The sequence below is a fragment of the Lissotriton vulgaris genome, unplaced genomic scaffold (genome assembly GCF_964263255.1).
Source record: "Lissotriton vulgaris unplaced genomic scaffold, aLisVul1.2 SCAFFOLD_288, whole genome shotgun sequence".
NCBI lineage: Eukaryota > Metazoa > Chordata > Amphibia > Caudata > Salamandridae > Lissotriton > Lissotriton vulgaris.
In genome coordinates, this window is record NW_028246500.1 from 83789 (window position 1) to 104697 (window position 20909).

At 43.0% G+C, this 20909-nt stretch overlaps 1 protein-coding gene across 1 annotated transcript in view; it reads left to right on the forward strand.

The window, feature by feature from the left end:
* The window catches only part of LOC147665935 (echinoderm microtubule-associated protein-like 4), a 114213-nt gene that overhangs the window by 57024 nt on the left and 36280 nt on the right, over window positions 1-20909 (forward strand). The window contains exons 9-13 of the mRNA XM_086949399.1: window positions 1429-1554; window positions 1677-1808; window positions 12889-12956; window positions 16339-16427; window positions 17636-17733. Coding sequence (XP_086805525.1) covers window positions 1429-1554; window positions 1677-1808; window positions 12889-12956; window positions 16339-16427; window positions 17636-17733 — 513 coding nt within the window. The remainder of the gene's footprint in view (window positions 1-1428; window positions 1555-1676; window positions 1809-12888; window positions 12957-16338; window positions 16428-17635; window positions 17734-20909) is intronic.

The following is a 20909-nucleotide window of genomic DNA, read 5'->3' on the forward strand; positions in this document are numbered from 1 at the left end:
GAGTAAGAGCCTGGGCCAGACAGCTGCACTTCCTCTACAGCCAATTGATGTGGTGGCCTGCAGTAGCTTGTATTAATATTTCCACACAGAAAAGCCCTCACAGAATGATGTTTGCCTTACAAGCAATGAAGAAGAGAGAACTTAGCTTTCAGGTTCTAACTTAATATTTCTGTAAAAGTCATGAAAACACGTCCTCTCTTTAGATTTGGTTCCAGGTTGGGATGAACTCTAAGATTAAGCAAGCTAGATTGCTTAGGCTCATGAAGTTAAGTGTTCTCATTCCGCCTGGTCTAGGAAAATGAGTTTTATATTCTTTAGTTCTAGTTCTCCGTCATCTGACTGTTCGCTCTCCAAGTCTGGCACAGTTTGCTTTAATACTTCAGGATAGTACTGTTTATCTTTCTGCATATATTTTTATAGCATGTGGATAGCTAAACAAAACCACCCAGGACATTGTGTGACAACTATGGTTTCAAGAGTTTGATCAGCATCCTCTCCCCTTGAACTCCTTTCTGGTGTCATGCTTGGTGTTGCTTTTTAACAAGGACACCTGCAGGTGTTAGTGCTCATTGGGTTAAGGCAAGCGCACCGTTGTGGTACACATTCTTATGATATAGGGAGGTCATGTGAGCTTTTTCCTGACTTGTATTTCCTCACAATGGTCAGCTCTATGATCTTGACAAAAATTCTGAGTCTACGCTCAGTAGAGCCGGCAGTGGCGTAGCAAGGTCAGATGGTACCCCGTGCGGAAAATTACTGGTCACCCCCCTCAGTAATGACACCCGGGACGGCTCGCACCCAACGCACCCCCCTTCCCATGTCACTGAGAGCCGGGTTCTGTCATAGCTGCTCTTTTCTCAGGAGTTGTACTGCTGAATCGCCCAGTTAAGTTCTGGGAGGAAACCGGTTACTACTTTGGTAGTAATGTTTTTTTGTGGGAATCCCCTTCATGCATCGACATGTCCACCTGGGCTCCAACTTGACACCTTGGAATGAGAAATCTGACTTTGAAAAAAAATATTCTTAAACGGGGTGTGGCTGTTAACTGTGTTATTAAATTAAACTGTGTTGAAAACTGCATGTCATTTAATTGTTAAACATTTGAAAGGATTTTTGGGCGACTCTTTGCAAATTGCTCAGTTCTGTACGTGCACATCCAAGAAAGGAAAGAGGGAGAATCATACAGTGTAACAATTTTGCTTTATGGTTATCTTTATTTATTTTATAATGGCATGAACACAAAAGTTGACAGTGTTGAGACTAATGCAGGAGTCTGTAAAATAAATATAAAGAGAAATTGCAGGTAAAAAGATATTTTGCTCATTGGTGGTAATCTAAACAAACTGCAAATTTCTTAGTGTGCTTGTTAATAAACATAGACTACACAACGTGTATGCTAGTTTCTATTTGTTTTTCTGTATATTTCAGGTTCCTGATCAGTACGGAACAATTCGAGCTGTTGCTGAAGGAAAAGCTGATCAATTCTTGGTTGGCACATCGCGGAATTTTATTTTGCGGGGAACGTTCAATGATGGGTTTCAAGTAGAAGTGCAGGCAAGTCTAATTAATTCATTTTGTCTTGACGTAGCGGATAGATATGATTGCAAGTGCCTTTTGATGTACTGTCTTATTGAGAATGTATCCAAGTTTGTAAAGTGTGATGTTTTTATTTGTAGGGTCATACAGATGAACTATGGGGTCTGGCAACGCATCCCTTTAAAGACTTGCTTTTGTCTTGCGCACAAGATAAACAAGTGTGTCTATGGAATTATGTGGACCATAGTCTAGAATGGACCAGGCTTTTAGATGTAAGTCTTAATTTTTCAAACTTACTTTTCTACAGAGTGAAATCTATGTTATTGAAACTTTTTTTCTTTTTCAGTAAAAGTTGTGACTTTTACACAAGGACTGTGATACTCGTGGGCATTATTTAGAGTTTGCAGCTGCGACCCTTGGTTTTCCCCTTGCAACCGTTGCTATGCCTTTGCAAATCTTGCCCTCAGAGGTGGCAAAGTCAGTGCCAAAAACACAGGGGTGGCACATTTTTATTATTTTCTGTCATCTTTTCATTATTCTAATAGTGAATAATATTTCATTCACTAGGGACCAGATGTAGGTAAATCCGATGAAGCCCATAGGAATCAATGTGAAATACAGATTCGGTATTTACAGAATCGGTAAATACCGAATCCTGCAAGGGTGCAGGGGGTGTCACTTTGACACCCTCTAGCACCCCAATTCTGGACTTGTGTGCAATGTGGCACACAGACATGCCCTTAGGGCATGTCTGTGTGTCACAGTGCACAGGTGTGCATGCACAGATGTGCATGCACACCTGAATTCGGTATTTTACCACCCAATAGGATTGGGTGGTAAAATACCGATTTTTAAGGGCCTGTGGCACTCTTAGGAGTGCCACCTACATATGGTTTTTCCGAATCGGTAAATGTACCGATTCGGTATTTTACAGATTCTGTAAATTTACTGATTCAGTAACTTTACAGAATCGGTAAAATATAGGCCCCCTACATCTGGAAACCCAAATACCGCTCGGTAACGGCCGAATTCGGCCGTTACCGACCGGTATTAGGGCTCCTACATCTGGCCCTAGAAGTCTACTAAATATGGAGCACACTTACGAACTTTATCGGCTACTATGGTAAGTAAAAATGGTTTTACATGTATGTTGTGTGCATACTTGAGAGTGAGTGTATGTACATGTAAGAGAATATATATGTGTGTGAGCAAGGATCAAGCGTGTCGGTATGTGTACACATATGTATGTATAAGTGAAAATGAGTGAGAGTCAGATTTCCTATTCTCTGACACAAGGCAACTCTGCACCAAAGTTTCTGCTCTTCCTTGTGTCAAAGCGAGAGAAAACAAATGTTCCCGGTCTAAAATATGGTGCATTCGTTCTCTCCCCATGCACTGGTAAAATTCTGGCATTCATGCACCAATGCACACACCTATGTGCCGTCGTGCAAGGGTGTGTGCACTCTCTGAATCATACGTTGTGTACTGGAAGTAGTCCCTTCAAGTATAAAAAGTATGCTTTATGGCTTTCTCACTTTGAATGTGTGCTGTACAATGCAGCACACATGCAAAGTTGCAAACACAAGCAGAAATGAAAACATTTCTTCTCCTTATACCTGCCTCGAGGAGCCGTACAATTTTTGTGCAAATTCCTGTCTACTAATGTTTGTAGATAGGGATGTTTGTGTCACTAAAATGGCACAACCCCAGGAGCTTTGCTACTCATCTCTGAGAAAGTTCCAATGAGGCCCTTGGACACATTCTAGGTCCGCGCCATGGGCTTTCCAAACGCCCCCTCCCATTCCCTTCAGCTTTCAAGCGAAATATTTCACTTTGTCGACATTAGTCAAGAAGTCCCACAGGATAATGACAGCCATGTCAAGGGGGATTCATTACCAACCACTACAGCCAAGGGATGGTGCAAATAATGGTGGGTCATAGCGAACACATTGCCACCTTATTTACTGGATGTTATGTTTGTGATTACATGGTTGGATATGGGATCATCTGTCGGATCCACTTTTTCAAGCACTCAAACATTGCTAAACATGAAATAATCCCAGCACATTTAAATGTCCTGTTCGTGGGTCCGAATCTATAGACATCAGGGGCCCGATGTAGGTATCAAATACCGGTTGGAAACGGCCGATTCCGACCGGTATTTGGCCTACTGAGATGTAGGGGACCTTTTTTTGTCTCGGTATTTTAACGATTCGGTAAAATTACCGAATCGCAAAAATACCGAATCGGTAATTTTACCGATTTTTAAATTTGGGATGTAGGTGGGACTACTTTCTGTCCCACAGGCCCTTCAGATTCGGTATTTTAACACCCAATCCAATTGGGTGTTAAAATACCGAATCCAGGTGTACATGCACATGTGTGCATGCACACCTATGCCATGTGACAGACAGACATGGCCTTAGGGCATGTCTGTGTGCCACATGGCTCACATGCCTGTTTTGGGGGTGCTAGAGGGTGTCAAAGTGACACCCCCTGCACCGTTGCACAAATCGGTAATTACCGAATCGGTAATTACCGATTCGGTAATGCCCATTGATTCCTATGGGCTTCAAGGCCCATAGGAAGCAATGGGGGATACCGAATCGGTATTTACAGAATCGGTAAATACCGAATCTTACAGATTCGGTATTTACTGAATCTGAAATACCTACATCTCCCCCCCTCTAATTTACCACTTCATAAATACCGATTCGGTATGATTCGGTATTTATGAAGTGGTAAATGTAGATTTACCTACATCGGGCCCCAGATGTTTGCTAAAGATGGGCCCAACAATCTCCGATGTACATTGTTTCTTTTTAAAACTAGGCATGTTTCTTCCATTTCTTTAGTGTTCTATAATATATTCAACACCAATAGAATGTGTAAGGAATGCAAAGAGGCAGACTGCTTATAATACCGACATTCAGTGCTGTGGTGTCCCTGCGTTCTACGTTCAGTGAGCATGTGCAGCAGAGACGGGTAGTCGGTGTGAGGGTCTGCACATTAGGGGCTAAAAGATGTAATGCCCACATGCAGTCTGACGTTAACAGCTTCTAGTTGCTTGCTCTCCCTATCACACCCTCAGCTCTGGGGCATTATTGTAGGGCGTTCCATTACAGGAGTTAAATTCTTGGCAAGTACCAGTAATGACATTCTAAATCCTATATTGCTTTAGTAATAATTTACTATCTTTTCAAGCATGCACTAATCCATTCAGGAAGGTGAATATGTAGAAGAACCGAATGCATGTACAACGACCCACAAAATGCACTTTGTGGCTTTTGACACTGCATTCTTTCCAAGTTTATTGTAGCTTGGTTCAGACATTGAGGCCAAGAAAAAGAAAAGATCTGTGGGAAAATGCCCTTGTGCAAACCACTGTAAATTTCGGACTGCTGAACAAATCTTCAGCTTGCCAACTTTAATGTTTGAGGTTTACTGAAATAAAATGTACTGAAAAAAGTGAAAGTAATGCTTTGGTTATAACCTTAACTCCATATTCACCACTGAGAGAGTGCCTAATGTTTGCATAAATGTGTGTTTGTGTGTGACTGAATGAATATATAGCATGACGTTACTACGCATACATTTACAACGCAGTATTTTACATTGTGTTTGTTACAATGCAAGTCGTTGCAACATCTTGCGCTGGACCGCGCTGGACTTGGGAATAGTATGATTTACTATTCCAACTCCAGTCTACGTACAGTAGGGAAGGTGTTGGAATAGTAAATCATACTATTCCTTAGGTTAGAGACCACAGGTAAAGTGCAGGTCTGGTAATGATACAAAACATGAAAGTCACTGAATTTCACCAGTTGTGGTTAGATAAACTAACCATAACTCGCACCCCGTCTTGCACTGCTTTTGACTTTGCACATGGCCTCTCTTGTCACATGTTAAATGGCTTTATTGATGACATCACTGAAGACATCTCAGATTACATTGTTGGCCTATCGACCCACCAATGCTTGTAGTATAAGGGAAATCATGTGCAGATGTTCTCATTCATTAAAAGACCTAAGGTGAGATGGCATTAATGCTTTTACCAACTACAACCTTGACCCGTGTGTGTAGCAGAACATGATGGAGCTGTATGCTGTCTTCCCAGTATTGGTTGATACTGGTTTGCAGCCACATGAAAGGCACTTTGGGATGGCCCTGTGTAACACATCTGCATGAACTTTCCCAAAAATATACGAAGCAACAGCTAAATAAAACCCCCTATAAGATTGTTGTATGTTGCCGTTCAACTGTACATGTGTTCCGCATATTCTACAATGAAATACAGAACTACCATTTTAAAAACCCAAACTGCTCTTTATTGTGATTTCTAACAAAATATGCTGGCTGCTCGCAATTGCTATTTTGTTCACTCTCTCCTCTCATGGTCTCCTCAAATGGGCCTGGAGATTGTGTAAATGAAAGATGGAAACTTGCACTTAGATTCATTCTGTTAGCATATTTATGATTGTTCGGTGTGTGAAGGTAGCTAGCATTGATTCCTAACATGGTGTGTACGTTCTGTGCCAAGAAAATCATATGCACCACTACATAAAAATAAACTGCAAACTAAAAATCAGTGTACCAGACATTACTTTTGCTGATGGGCGTCACAACACCGAAACTGCGGCTGATTCGTGTACACTATCCTGTGAGTGAACCATCCGCTGTTGTTACTAGCAGGGTTGAGGGTCTGGGCTTGGTGGAGTACATGTCCACAAGTGAAGTAGTGTGGCTCACTGGTTAGAGGCGGCAGACCCGAGAGCAGAGGACGGCCCGGGACCAGGGTTCGATTCCCGGCGCGGCAGGTTTCTGGACCAGGGTCAGCGGACTCGATAATTCTCTCGCCTCGGTGCCCACTCTGATCAGCGGTCACACTCGGCAACTCTGGGCATTAGCTTGCCTCATCTTCACTAACGGCCCCCCAGACCGCCGGGGATGCCTGGTCGCACCCTGGAGATACCCATTAAGGGACCATCTCTCAGGGAAGCCAGGAAGGGTTTCGCAGCGGTCGAAGCGCCAGGACGCCTACGGGTAGCAGTGCGCTATATAAATGCCAACACATTTACATTTACAAGCTTGTTCAAGCTGCCCACGTTGTAGTGGATTTGTGTGCGAGAGAAGAATACACTGCTTCTTGTTAAACTAGTAAGCTTTTAAGGCTTGTGGGGACCTTTTCACTGTACAAAGGCAACAACTATCAACCTTATTAACCATTTTTCTCTTTAACAATGATCTTTTTTCTCTCGGATTTAGTCTCTATCCCCTAGATTCATCAAAGTCCTGTTTTGCGAGTCTGTAATAGCGATTATGAAGGAATCACTATTACAGACTCGGAAAAAGGGATTCATGTACAAATTGCAATTATTTTTGCGATTCCTACAGCTTCTTAGCTTCTTAGCTAACTGCTAATCGCAAATAAGGAATAACTCACCAGTCATCCCTATGGGCCTAAAGGCCCATAGGAATGAATGGGATGACATATCAATGTGCGAATCGCTATTAGCGATTCGCATTTTGAGTTTGCGATTTCAAGGGTGCAGGGGTGTCCAAAGGACACCCGGTTGCACCCCTGACATGACATTGGACGCTGGTGTTACGCACACACATGTCCCAAGGACATGTGTGTGTGTAACATACAACTTAGAAAAATGCACTTAAGTGCATTTTTCTACGTTTCCGCTATTTACCACGAGGTTTGACTTCGCGGTAAATAGCGGCCCAAAATTGGGAATTTGCATTTTTTTAATGTATCATGAATTGCATTTAAGGAATCTCAAATAGAGATTCCTTTAATGCAATTGCTCGCAAATTTGCGAATTCTATAGTAGTGATTTTTGCATTTGGGATGATGAATCCCAAATGCAAAAATTGCGCTCGCAAAGGGCCAGATTCCCAGAATCTGGCCCTTTGCGAGCAGATTTTCGTTTCATGAATCTGGCCGTAAGTTAGCTGGATTCCTAAGCGTGCCGTTTTATCCGCAAAATGGACTAGTCATTTGTTTCTATTATTTTCTTCCTCGTTTTTTTTTTTATTGGACTGTTGACGAGCATCACACGTTTCTTTGACAAAAAAGTTTTGAGTTTTGCCATTTAATGTTCAGAATTTCTTAAACTCGAGCAATATAATTGGTAAGTCATATTAATGTGAACAGGCAGACAGCCAATTGAACATTTTGTAAATACAATTCGTCTTCTGCAAACAAAATCTAAATCTTTCAATATAGTCCTGAACTTGAACCACACGGGGCACCGGTTTTAAATTCTCTACTGGGTTTGAATGTATAATTGAAGCCATTCTCAATTAACAGCTGTTAATTCCAAAATGACAAAAATGCATTAGTCGTGCCCTGGGTTGATACTCTTTATTAGCACGTTAACTTTACATTTAAAACACATACATTTTTGCTTACCTCCTCTTGAATTGTAAGATCAAAAATAATACCTGGATGGTAAATCCTGAAGATAGTTATATAGAAAAAATACAGAAATGTAAATACCTAAGACCACAATCGGAATGGATACAACTCTAATTCTGTAAACCGATTTTTGAAATGCATGGAGGCATGCTAGAGCAGATAAAAATCTAATGCAGACGCTATACATTAGCATATACCTATATACATCCGCTTAAAGCTGCCTGTAGACGAAAGCCTCTTGTGGCAATCCCAAAAATGTACAATGGACTTGGAAACCGCCCTTTGCTTACAGTTGGTTGGCTTTGTCACCCTCACTTAATGCTTCTTATTCAATGGCTTACCTTCTTCATCTTGTGTTAGTCCCTCCACTGGAGCATTAACCTCTTAACCATCCATGCTTTTGATTGGACGACTTGTATTCTTCCACTGCTTACATTCAGTGTACAACATCTTTCAGCATTCCAAGCGAGAACTTTGTGTTGACGATATTTGTGTTTAAGATGATTATGTTTTATTTAATTGTCTTTATGTCCATTTCCGATGCTCTTGCACCACCTCCTGTCCACTTTAGAAGTTCTATCTCTTATGGTTGCATACTTTAAAACACATTAAACCCACACTAAAAATCTTACTTTAAGTGGACACTTGCTTGGATTCATTGTCTTAGTCCCTTTAACCCGTTCCATGCTGCGGATGACCCATGGCCGTCCGACGTCACAGTGGGCGTGTGTGGAGGATGGCCCGGGGCCGTCCGAACCCCGCCCACTGATTATTTGTCCAGCACCGCAGCAGAATTCGCGCTGCGGCCAAGGTGTTAAAATAACACTAGATTTCTTCTGAAATGCAAATACCTTCTTTACATGGTGGCACGTCTAGTTTTTATTTTCCAGCAATAGCCATGTTGGAAAGGTTTCCTCTTGCTTAGTAGATAGCTGTGGCTGTCTGTGCTCATAGTAGGTGATAGTGCGGATAACATTGGACAAGTAGAATGGAAGGGGGTAGAACAAGTAGCAGAGGATTAACTTGTTAAATCTGTAGAGCCAACAGTATTCAGCATTGGATTACCATTTGTCACATCCTGTTCGGGTGGGCCACAGGACCGCCTGGCTATGGGGGAACAGCAGCTGTGGTTGGAGTCATTGTCTTCTGGGGGGGTGGTCCTACTGTGGCTCTGTAAACTGTGCCAAGTACACTCTTTCCTCACTTGACTCGCATGGTATCAAGGGCGGAACATCCAACCAACAGATGCAATAATGTATTGTCTAGCCCAGTGGCTGTCCATAGCTAAAAAGGAAAGTGTTTTACACTCACAGCAAAATGAAATACCATACAGTTCAATAACTGTACAGTTACAGGTTTGTAATCTCGTATACGATCCTCAGTAAGGAGCTCGATTCCCTTCTGTGCCCCCTCTAATAGCTCTGCCTACAGTCTCCGCTCTGCCATCTGGGAATGTGCATTAAACAGACACAGTGGTATATTGCCCAAGTTTACCCCACTGGATAATTTGTAGGTCCGGTCAATCGCTTTTGCCCAGCGCTTTGTTTGGAAAAGAATAAGCGCCGGGCCAAAGTTTTGCTCAGAAGCCTCGGCCTGTGCTAAAGAGGGTTGGCGTTCAGGATCCCAAGGTTAGCTAGTCTTGGTTCCACCTCATGTCACTTTAATCCTCAACCAGACACACAAACACACCCTTTCTTTTTATTCCACTCTTGCAAGTTATTTTTCATCCCTACTGTCTCACTTTATAACTGGTTTTTCTTCTTTCTCTTAACTTCCCCATTTTTAATTTTTCTGTATCTTGTTTTGGAATAAAGTCTGTTAAGGAAAATAAGTGCTAGTCCCCAAAAATAAGTGTCAGTGGAGCGCACCTGCAACCTCTGGCTCAAATTAACCACTGCTTTTGGCACAAAGCGGTCACGTAAACAAAAATTCTATTGTTCACAAGGCAGATTTCTCTGCGGATGTCTTTGTGTACTGCTTTACCTTGCTCAGTGGAGCTGTGGGTATGGTGGTGCCTGTGGGACAATCTGTGAACCTGTTCCTTTAGCAGCAGCGGCACCCTCACGGAGGTCACAGACCGTTGACTTGTATCAGTGCAGCAGGCCTGTATTGCAACACTCATTTGCTAGTGCTCTGGTTACAACAGTTGCATTCTCCAGTCTTGTTCTTCAGCTGGTGATCATCTTTGGCAATTGCAGTCTCCAAGGGCCGATTGCAGGCAGGTACTTGCTGATCGCAGTTGCAGCCTTTGGGCCAGATTATTTGCAGGTGATCGTCTTTTGCTTTTGTGCCCGCCGGGCCAGATCCGGACTTCCACATCACCTGTGATGGTGGTTCTACTTGAGGCAGCTATGACGTCAGGCAGTGGCAGCGCCAGTCTTTCTGACGCACAGCTGGATACTGGATGACATGATGTTCCTACTGCCTTGAATGGCCTTGTACGGTTCACAACAGGAGTAGCTCAAAAGGATCAAGAGAACCCACTCAGCACTGGTCGTTCCAGGCTTTACTCCTACTGGCTGTCAGCGTCTTCTGGGTGTTCCTCAAGCTGGAAGCATACCGGACATCTCCTGGACAGTCTCTCCTCCTGCTGGACCAGTCACTTTCCTTCCTTCTCCCAGAAAACAGGCAGGCTTCAGGAGACTATGCACACCCACAGCTCCTCCATCAAGAAGTGCAGACTTCAGGTGATGACTCCTCAGATCAGGGAGATTGGCAATGATGCAGATGTATGCCCAGGTCACACAGTGGCCTTCCAGGTACTGTGCAGAGCTCCTCCTTACTTGATCAGGAAGAACATAAAACTGGAAAACAGTGAAGGCATTTGGATGCCTCTTTTATACTTCTTGTGCAGACGGGAGCCTATCTGTTTTCGCAGTGGGTTGGTTAGGTTCTCTTTCATAGACCATTTTCTCTCCCTCTCTCTCACTCACAGGCTTTGTGTAAGGTGATAGCTATTGCGTCAGCTAGCAATGATGCTGGCTCTTAGCAGTAGTGTCCAAAACAAGTGGACCATGAAGTGTAATATCCTTGCACCATCATCAGCCTTCCTGAAGCAGTAATCCGTAATCCGAGATGAACGAAAGAGCAGGACAGCCATTGCTTAGAAAGGTACTGACATTGAACAAAAATTGCGGCCCCACCTCACTCTCACCATCTACCAAATACCAGTGCTGAGGATTAAGCAATAAGCAGCCTTTGGATGACAATGTAATATTGAATTCCTAAGAGTAGCCCTGTCTCCACTCTTCCTCACCTTAGTATCTGGATCTTCGTCCTCCAATCACAGGGATGCAATTTGTGCACTCTAATGTCTGAGGAAGCTGTATCCACCCCCCATCTTTGTGCCATGCTAAACGAGGGGTATCTCAGACTCTCACTACACACTAGTCCTACTACCACCCATATACACAGTCAGAAAGCACATGGAATGTCAGCACAAGGGTCTGCAGGTCACACTAAAGTGGAACTTTGCACTCTGCGCACACGGGGAAGAAAGGTCTATTCGTAGCTAAGGAATCACAAAACTCTGTGCTGCCACCAGCACTCTGTGACTAACCCAAGGCTTGGACAGTAGTCCTATGTCAACTATGAAGGCAGGCTTGGTGCACTTCTCCAGGGCAGGGGTAAATTACAATTTACAATGCAAAGGACAGCTCAAAACTCCACCACCCTTTTTTAACATTAGAATAAAACATTCAGGTGCAGTAAGTAATGAGTAACATGGAGGTGAATCCACTTATATAGTTTATTTGTAGTTTCAAGAAAATAAAAATAAAAAACGCTAATGACACAAAAGAAGTTGTAGCAGGGCTCTGCAAGCCTGCGATATTCAATGACTGGTTTACGGTCTTCGTAAATCTATATTCAGTCCCCTTACAATTCTCCTCCGAGCATAACAATAGTCCAAAAAAAGGGCCTAGAATGTGTCATGGGCCACTCTAGTTGTGGTTGAGCTCAACAATAGATTTGTAGAAAGGTGTAGCAGTTCTTGATATCTCTTTAAACATTTACCAACATGGCTGAGCTTGAGTTCGATGAAAAGTACTACCACATTTTGTGGTTTAGCCAAACTATTCTTTGTGTTCCTTCGGACAAGGGGTACCCAGTGTAGGCACAGGAGAGCTGAGTCCTTCACAGACTGTTAGTAAAGCAGCTATCTAACCATGCTCCTTTTCGGTTAATAGTATTTCAATGTGTCTGTTGTGGATCATGAACACATGTCGCGGATTCAGACCCTCTGCTTTGTTTGATGGTAATTGCTGTGATAGCTTTTATTAAATGACAAACTTCTTGGCGGTAAGCATCACGATGACTAACAAGTTACTATTTGTAAAGCATCTTCTGACAATTTTCCCCCAACAGTTAATTCACCATCGACCCCTCTCTGTGGGTTCTTAGGGCGAGGGAGTTTATCTGTTTGTCTGGCCAGGATTCTCTGGTCGCTGCATCTCAAGAAAATGAGGCCAGGGTGAGTTAGGTGTGGAGGGCGTCACTGCTCTAAGTTTAGTTGCTGTGGTTGTGGGTAACTCCAGCAGCCCCTTCTTTGCTCTGTTAGTCTTAGACGCTTTATCTGTTTGTGGATTGTAATGCCTGGAAGATTCAATATGTTGTACAGTCAAATTACAAATTTGCAGGCAGAAAATGGTAGTGCCAATTTAATATAATTGTTTTTTACTCTACTTTAACCTGCATTTCCTTTTATATGAACAATGATGATAAAGAAGTAGAAAGAAACTTAAAACATTGTTACTGTGTTGAACGAAAGAAGAGAAGTGGATGCAGTAAAATCTGATTTGTTACGTCTTAAACTTATTTTTGATTACACATCATAACGTTTGTTTTATGCTGCCTAGCTGAATTTAGGTGTTCCAATGTGTTTGCTGCCATTGATTTACTTTTGGTACTGTCCATATATTTTCTAGGAACCTGGACATTGTGCGGATTTCCATCCCAGCGGAGTAGTGGTCGCAATAGGAACGCACTCCGGAAGGTAAATATGGTCAGTCAGTTGGACGCTCCTCCATCCTCAGCCGTGATACATTTGCATTCTATAATCCATTCGTCTAACTACAGTGTTGCAAGTAGTAAGGGAATTTGTGTCTTATGTGGAGGTTTAGGCCAGTGGTAAGATATTTGACGTTTTCCGTGTAGTTTGAAGATGGAAAAAAATGCACCTTCAATTTCACAGAGAGCGCTGATGTCTGAATTCGGATTAATTAATTAACTTCGGAAATAACTCCATTACCGGTTTTGCAGTCCTATAGTTTCTGCCAAGTGAATCTTTTCTTTCTGTATTTGAAATTCTTTCCTGCTTTTGTAAGAAAGCTTTGCGATGTACTGCAGTAACGCTAAGATACTTACATAGAATGTTGAGAAGAACGAGATATAGAAGAACCTTTGTCCGTGACTAGGTAAACCTGACTTTTTATTGAATATATTTTTTTGATTGAAATATGAGCAGAAGCGCTGGATCGACATGGAGTGTAGATGTATCGAGACGAGTATGGATAGATAATAACAAGCCTCACTCAGTGGTGGCTGGCATTCGCAGGTGGCGGGGTGGGTGTGGACGTGTGGGGGGCGGTGGCGAGGAATGGTGGGGGAACGTGAGGAAGGGTTGGGGGAACACAGTTAGAAAAAGAAAAGAAACGCTTGCTGCGCTGGTCCCACATCTCTGTTCCTGCTGTACTTACCAGACCGAGGCACAGAAAGCACAGAAAAGGCCCCCTGCCCAATCGCAATGCTGTCCTGGTTCGACGCTCAACCAGTGAATGGGGACCTGGGCTTGATCTCTGCACGGGCTGTAATGCAGCCTACATAGAGAACGGGGAAAGTGCGCATGACTGGTTGGGGCGGCCCAAGAGGGCTCACTAAACAATCATTGCGCACGTAATAAAGGGCCAACTACTCCTCCCCTGCACTGTTGAGAAAGCAGAGCAGCCCTGCCGACCCGCCCTCCCGCAACTCAGTTATCATTTCATATTTCCTTTAGTTCACTGCTTAAAAGCAGTGGGGCGACACTCGTCTGCCATAGGGGGAGCCAACCCTGGCCTCACCCTCTCCTGAGTTTTACCATTTAACTCCTAGACAAGGGCGTCTTATGAGGGAGGAGGTCATCAAACTCCAGTGCAAATGCACAAACAGAAGTTCCTAATGCTGTGCCCGATGTAGATGCCGTAGCTGTATCTGCTGCTGTGTGTTGGAATGTCTTATCAGGAGGGTCAACTATGGATACCAGTCGGTAAGAAAGAGCTTTGTGTATAGCTACAATGAAAAGAAAACTTTTAAAAAGAAAAGAACCTCCAGATGTGCACAAGAGTGGCATTGGACCGCTGTCAAACATGTTGCTTTAGGAGCACAATGACATGTACAACACCAAGCTCTCAGTACTAGTTGCAACGGAATCACTGGTGTGACAGTACAGAAGATAAGTGCTATCCCTTTGCTACATTTTTGCCAATGGTCTTAGGCGAGAAGCTCACATAACTGAATCATAGGACTGTTCTTCTGAGTAAAGTTGGGACTTAGGGGCCACGGTGGACAGAATCTTCTTAAATAGTAATGATAGGACTCTCGGGTAGTCTACACACTGTCCAGCAGTACCCAGCACAGGAGCAATGGATCACAATGTGTGTTGTATTTCTATTTTTCAATGGTTTTCCTTGCACTGTGAAGAGCTACCAAAATTAAATAGTAGGCTATAATATTGTCTACATCTGTTTCCTTAAAGGAGGTCAGGGATAGTAGTAGTTTATTAATTGAGAAAGCTCTGTCTCACCCCTTTGGGGACACTCCTGGATTCTGCAGGAATTTGAAATTAGTGAGTTGATGGGATGAAATTGGAATCCTTTTGGCACAATGATGGTGGTAGTGGCCCAATACTCTAAAAAATTCCTTACAACACGTTTGTGACAACTCTCAAGTAGATATGTTTTCAGATGGTATAGATCTACTCAAGTAGTCCGATTCCACATCTTGGGGTATGAAATCGCAGTGATCTCCTCTCATGTTTCATACCTGTGAATGATTGTTGGGTTTTGAGGTTTGCTTTTAATGAAAGCATGTTCCTATTTGGGCCGTAGTGATGCACAAATTATCGGTGCATCCTGGTGCTTTGACACCGTGAGTGCTATTGACTACTGTGGGCGAGAATAGTTTCTTTTTCTCTTAAATTCTACTGGCCATTCCATTAACACACGTAACATTATTTGTGGGTGTTTAGGGTGTACCTACCTAGCCACTTTACCAGCACTTTGTAGCCATTATCTTCTGTAAAATATGTACAGAAATTGTCCATTATACTGTTGAGGTACAGATGTCTTACTTGTGCTGGAATAGCCACTTCCCAAAGCGGGCCTGATCCTGCTGGTTTGGCAGCTGTGAGCTGATGCTTCCTAACTTAGCATTTCCAGAGAAGCATACGCCTCCTAAGCCTAGACACTGCCAGTGATGCCAGTGCCATCCTCAGACCTGATTCCAGAGCTGCTTACAAAACCTTCATAGAGGACTGAGATAGTCCCCTTGGCAAAGAAGACCTTTCAGCCCTTTATTTTTTTGGCGATGAACCACTAGCCGAGCCCAGAGATCTGCAATTGTGGAGAAACATTTTGATCAGCCTTTTGAGATACCAGAAAAGCATTATCAGGGCAAGGAAAAAGACACTTCAGAGTCTGACACTCTTCTTCCTCGTCGTTACAGTCGTTTGTCTCTATTCTTTTTTGTTTCTGTTGTACAACAGGCCACAGAAGCACTGGAATTGCCCAAATCCACTGCAGAACCAAAGTCTTACATGAGAGAAATCCTGCAGCTGTCAGTATCCTTTTCTGAACCCTTGCACCCTTTGAGTAAGCCAATTTTGGCTGCTTGCAAAGTCTTTTTTTTTTTTGGCATAGCAATCCTCAAATAGTTTTCATGACACCATAGACCAGTGCCATCTGATCCAAATTACTTGTACTCACACCATTCTCAGAAGAATCTAGTGATGCATGTGTGATCTGCCAAATGAAACCCAAATGGCTTTCGTGCAGTTTCTCCATACCAGGAGTTGAAAAGTTTTGACCCTATGGCCTTTGGCAGTCTAGCCCTTTGTACTGCTAACTCCAAATGCCTTCTTAGCCGGTATGTCCACGGCTTGTAAGAATTGGTGGCATAGCTATCAGCCTCCCAGAACATTTGAACAAACCTTCAAGTTTGAGGATGAGGCGGTCCAGATGCAAGTTAAAATGTTGACTTGTAGCCTGGATTCCACATTACCGTGGCTTGATCTATCGCATAAAAATCGTAATTAACGGATTGCCTACAGTATTGTTTTGTCTCTGTATTAGCATATGTGAAATCCAATATATGTTCACAAATGATGTCTTTTTTAACAGGTGGTTTGTTCTGGATGCAGAGACGAGAGATCTGGTTTCCATACATACAGATGGCAATGAACAGCTGTCAGTGATGCGCTTCTCGCTAGGTAGGTCATGATGCGTAGCTCTGAAGTGGATCTATATATACCTAAAGCTTTTATTGGAAAATGTGTCATTGGCTTCCCTCAGCGTATCTGGATTAAATCTTCATTCTATTCCAAAATTAAGACTCAAATAGCATGAAGGAGAGAGGTTGTATTTTTTAAAACGTAAAAGACCAGCTGGAATAAAAGGGAAATTCCCGTAGAATTATTAGTCTCTCCTTTTCTGAACAGAAGTGCAGGATCCTCAGAACTGGCTAGGCTTTGTAAGGAGAATCTCCCAGCTCAATGTCTGGTGGTGAGGTCAGGGTCCCTAAATTACAAAGAAGTATTGTATAAAGAACAAGGAAATGAAGTATCTGGCGAAGCAGGGTAAGAAGGTCCAATAGCCCAGACGTCTCTCCCAGTGTCCGGTTAATGCATTTGTGGCAAGCTACTCTCGTCCCCTCTGGTAGCATTGGTTCAAGTTCTTATACCCCTGATAATGTCGTCAACATTGTGTTTGGTGTGAAAAAGTTGTTCTGTTCTACAATGGACAAAGTCGTCCAATAATACAAGACACATACAGGCATGGTCAAATTGTAGACTATCCTACAAATGCTAGTTTCCAGACCTCTACCTCTTTTCCAGCTAGACTCGACCTGAAGCACTCCCCTCCTCTTTTTTGTGAAGCAGGAATGCCTTGATGGGATGCTTCGGGGGGAGAAGATGACCTAAGCCTCTACTTGAGCAAAGCCATGGTTCGTCAAAAGGGAATAGTGTGTATTCATTACAACTGCTTTGTCCTGCACTATCCAGGCAGCCTTTGCCGCAGTCTTCATCTCTAGACCAAGTGGATGAGGCAGAATTAGTGCTCCCTTTAAGAGCAATCAACCCATTGACACCCTGAGAAAGAAGACTGTTATTTGCTTGTAAGGAACAATGTAGGGGAATCTGCCTGCATTTTGTCCCTCTGATTTAAATCTGCTTTTCCCCTACTTTCTGACCCATTACTGTTAACCCTTTTTTGTCTCACACGTTAACTACCAATGTTACTAATTGGACCACACCGGTTCTTCCCATAAATGATTGGTAAGTCACCCAGTCAGAATGTAAATGTGCTAGGAATTTGGAATAAGGGCAAGACAGTGCTAAGATGACCTCTCTTGCGATTGATCCACAACTGATAGCAACAATTTACAGACATGCAATGCAATTTCATTTTCTTCATGTAGATGGCACGTTTCTGGCAGTGGGATCCCATGACAATTTTATTTACCTCTACACGGTTACAGAAAATGGAAGAAAATATAGCAGATATGGAAAATGCACTGTAAGTATTACATGTTCACATAATCAGAAGCAAAGTCATTTATCCTAATCAGAATATGTGAATTGAAATGCATGATTTCAGTTCTCTATCTTTGGGTTTACCTTATTGGTGTTATCTCCTTCCAAATTTAAAAATCCCAGTTGGACAGTCCTGGAATCCGTTTTACAAAAAAGGTGGTTCTGCATGTTTACCCAGACTAATGTAAAACTCCAGTATACAAAAATATTATGATAGTACCTGTTCCTCTCTGTTTATTTCCCATGATAGTCAAGGCTTTTTAGTACAGTTCAGTGTGAAACATGTTGAAAACCTGCTGTTCGCCTTTACTTTTATTACTAGATTTTTATTTTTTATCCATTCTATTTTAAAGTTATTGTCCTTTTTCCCTGACTATGCTGCGTAGGTTCTTGGAAAAAAAACCCTGCTAATCAACAATATGCTTGGGCCACCAAATTAGTTTCATGTTCCTTTCTCCATTCACAAAGATGTTTTGTTCCACAAATTAGGCAACCTGCTGCTTCTGCTATGTCATGCATTCAAATAAAAGAAGCAGGATGAATGTTCCTGTTTAATTTTAAAGTTCTCAGTGGCAGCCCAACTGAAAAATACTTCCTATTGTCAGGGCATTCCTTCAAATAGTGATCTCATTACCCTTCTTGAAGCAGTGTGCTTCTGTGCCCTAATTTACATATGTTGTTCATGATTTTGGCAAATTGCCATACAGATTTTTGGTCAGGCTGCTGTACAGTTATATACTGCTAGTTTTCCTGGGAATTGTTCTAAGCAGCGTTGGTGCCAAGGAGGATTAGGGTGATACACATAATATCTTAGTTAATTCTCCTGGTAAGCAAGTGGTTCACGTCAAGGCCCAGATTCCCTCAGTTTTATTTTGGAGTGCTCACCCATTGATAGCCCTGTAACTATTGTAGTGAGAAATTCAGAAGTTGGTACACCATGGTTACCTATCCACTTTACCTTCAGGGGTTATATGCATGCACCTCTGTATACGTTTGTTCCGCCTTGTTTTTGTTGTGGTAACTTCTCACAATGCGAATGTGCAAGTGGATGTCACCACCAACTTAATTCAAGTCATTTAAGTCAAAATCATTTGATTGAAATATGTGAATCGAGTCCCAGATTATATTATGAATATTTGCTGCTGCATGTACTTGGGAGATAAGATTTGGTGAAGGAAAGCTTTATTCGATTGCCATATTGTAGGAGAGTGGCTCAATATATACTGGACCAAAGTAAGGTACAGTGTGTATAGAGTCCCCAGAGGTTTAGCAGAGGCTAAAGTTAGATATAACCTTACTCTCTAAAGTGGTAGCTTGGTCGAGCAGTAAGGCAGTATTAGAGGACAGTGTAAAGCATTTGTTGTACACAGTTAGCAAATGGTCTCAAACACTCAAGAACTGAACTCTAGGCAAATTGTTTTGTATCAAAAGATATAGTTGCTTTATTTTAGAACCAACAAGGTAGCAAAATATACTTTCTCAGAATTAGTTACTTTAGTTAAATACTTTTCAAATAGGCAATAGATTTTTTGAAGGTAATTGTTACAGTTTGTTGCAATAGGCAACACAATTTCAAACACAATGCAACATTGAGCTCAATGGGAATTTCTAGTTGAATGCAATTAGTTACTTTGTAGATTACTTTTCTAACCACAGGACTGGATCCTAGATGCAGCCCCAGGACATGAGCTGTAAACAGTTAGGTATAAGCGCTTTGGTTACAGTAGTGATTTTTAAGGAATGTTATTGTATTTTAAAAGTTGGCACTTAAAAACATTTTCAGATGACATTACCAATGTTATCCTATGGAAGGAAATTCACTTTGCAGTTAAAGTAGGTTCTTGTTATTTTTGTAATCCAATACTGGGCTCCTAGGTTTAGCACTGGGACCTCCATCTAAAACAGGTATGTAATTACGTTTTGGTAGTTGGTACGATTTTTAAAGAATATTTGTAGTTTGCAAAAATCGACACTTGGAAGAAATTTCACAGAAAACCGGTCAATGGTTTCCTATGGAAGAAAATTCAGGTTACAGGCAAGTACGGTTAAAATTACTTTTCAGGATTGGTGCTGGGCTAAAAGGTGGAGCCCTGAGGTCTCTCCTGATAACAGGCGAGTACATCGGAATTCGTTGTTCGGCTGATTTTAGGTGAATATTTTAAAGTTCCAAAACTACCACACTTGGAAGAATTTCTGAGTGAAACCAGTCAATGTTAGCCTATGGAAGAAAAGTGAGTTATCAGCTTTTAGGTAAGTACTTGACTGGCAGAGTTAAGGTTCTGGGAATAGACTCGGGGGTTGCCCGGGGTCAGGTAGGCACAGTTGGTACACCCTCAGCTGCACAGGGGCAGCCGGGTGCAGCGGTATCTGGGCCCAATATTATCCAATGAGAGGCAGGGTGCCTTCGGTTGGTGGCTGCTGGCTAGCAGGCCACGCGGCTGTGGGAGCTGGGCTCCTGGTCGCTTGCTCAGGGCAAATGGGGAAGTAGGATAGGACACAGGTTGCACGGCCAGGGGCACTCGGGCGGCTGGGTGCAGGGTGCTTTTGAGCCGTCGGGCGCTTAATGTTATTCAATGGAGATTTTGAAAAGGGAACAAATGATGCATGCCCGGGGACGGTGGATTTTCTGGAGGGACCAACACTTCGAGGGATAAGTTGGGATCTTGAAGGGTAGGCAGGCACCCCGGAGTTGGGCACAAGAGGCCGGGGGGCGCTGGGTGCCGGAGTGTATTTGGACGTCGGGAAATCTTACCCTCTGCTTGTCGCGGTAGGAGGGGTCCATCGTTCTGAATCTGCAGGCGTCATCTGGGTCGTCGAGGAGAGTTCTTGGGCACTGGATTCCAGGTCAGAATTGCCGGGGGACGTTCTCAGGGTCTTTGTCCACTTGGGCACAGGCCGGGCTCGGCGGGTGCAGACTGGGCTGGATTCGCGGTTCCTGGCTGGCACCAGGGGTATTGCTGTTTGAGCAGAGCCACTGCTCGTGGGAGTCAGTCTCTAAGAGGGTCAAGGTAGGCAGGTCCTCCGGGGTTCTTGAGGTTGCTGTCAGCAGGAGACGCCGGGATTTAGCAAGAGCAGGTTAAAGGATAAACAAGCTTGTAGGGCTGGAGTCAAGTCAGTTGGTGTTGTCCTCAAGTTAGCAGCTGCACGGCAGGTCTTCTT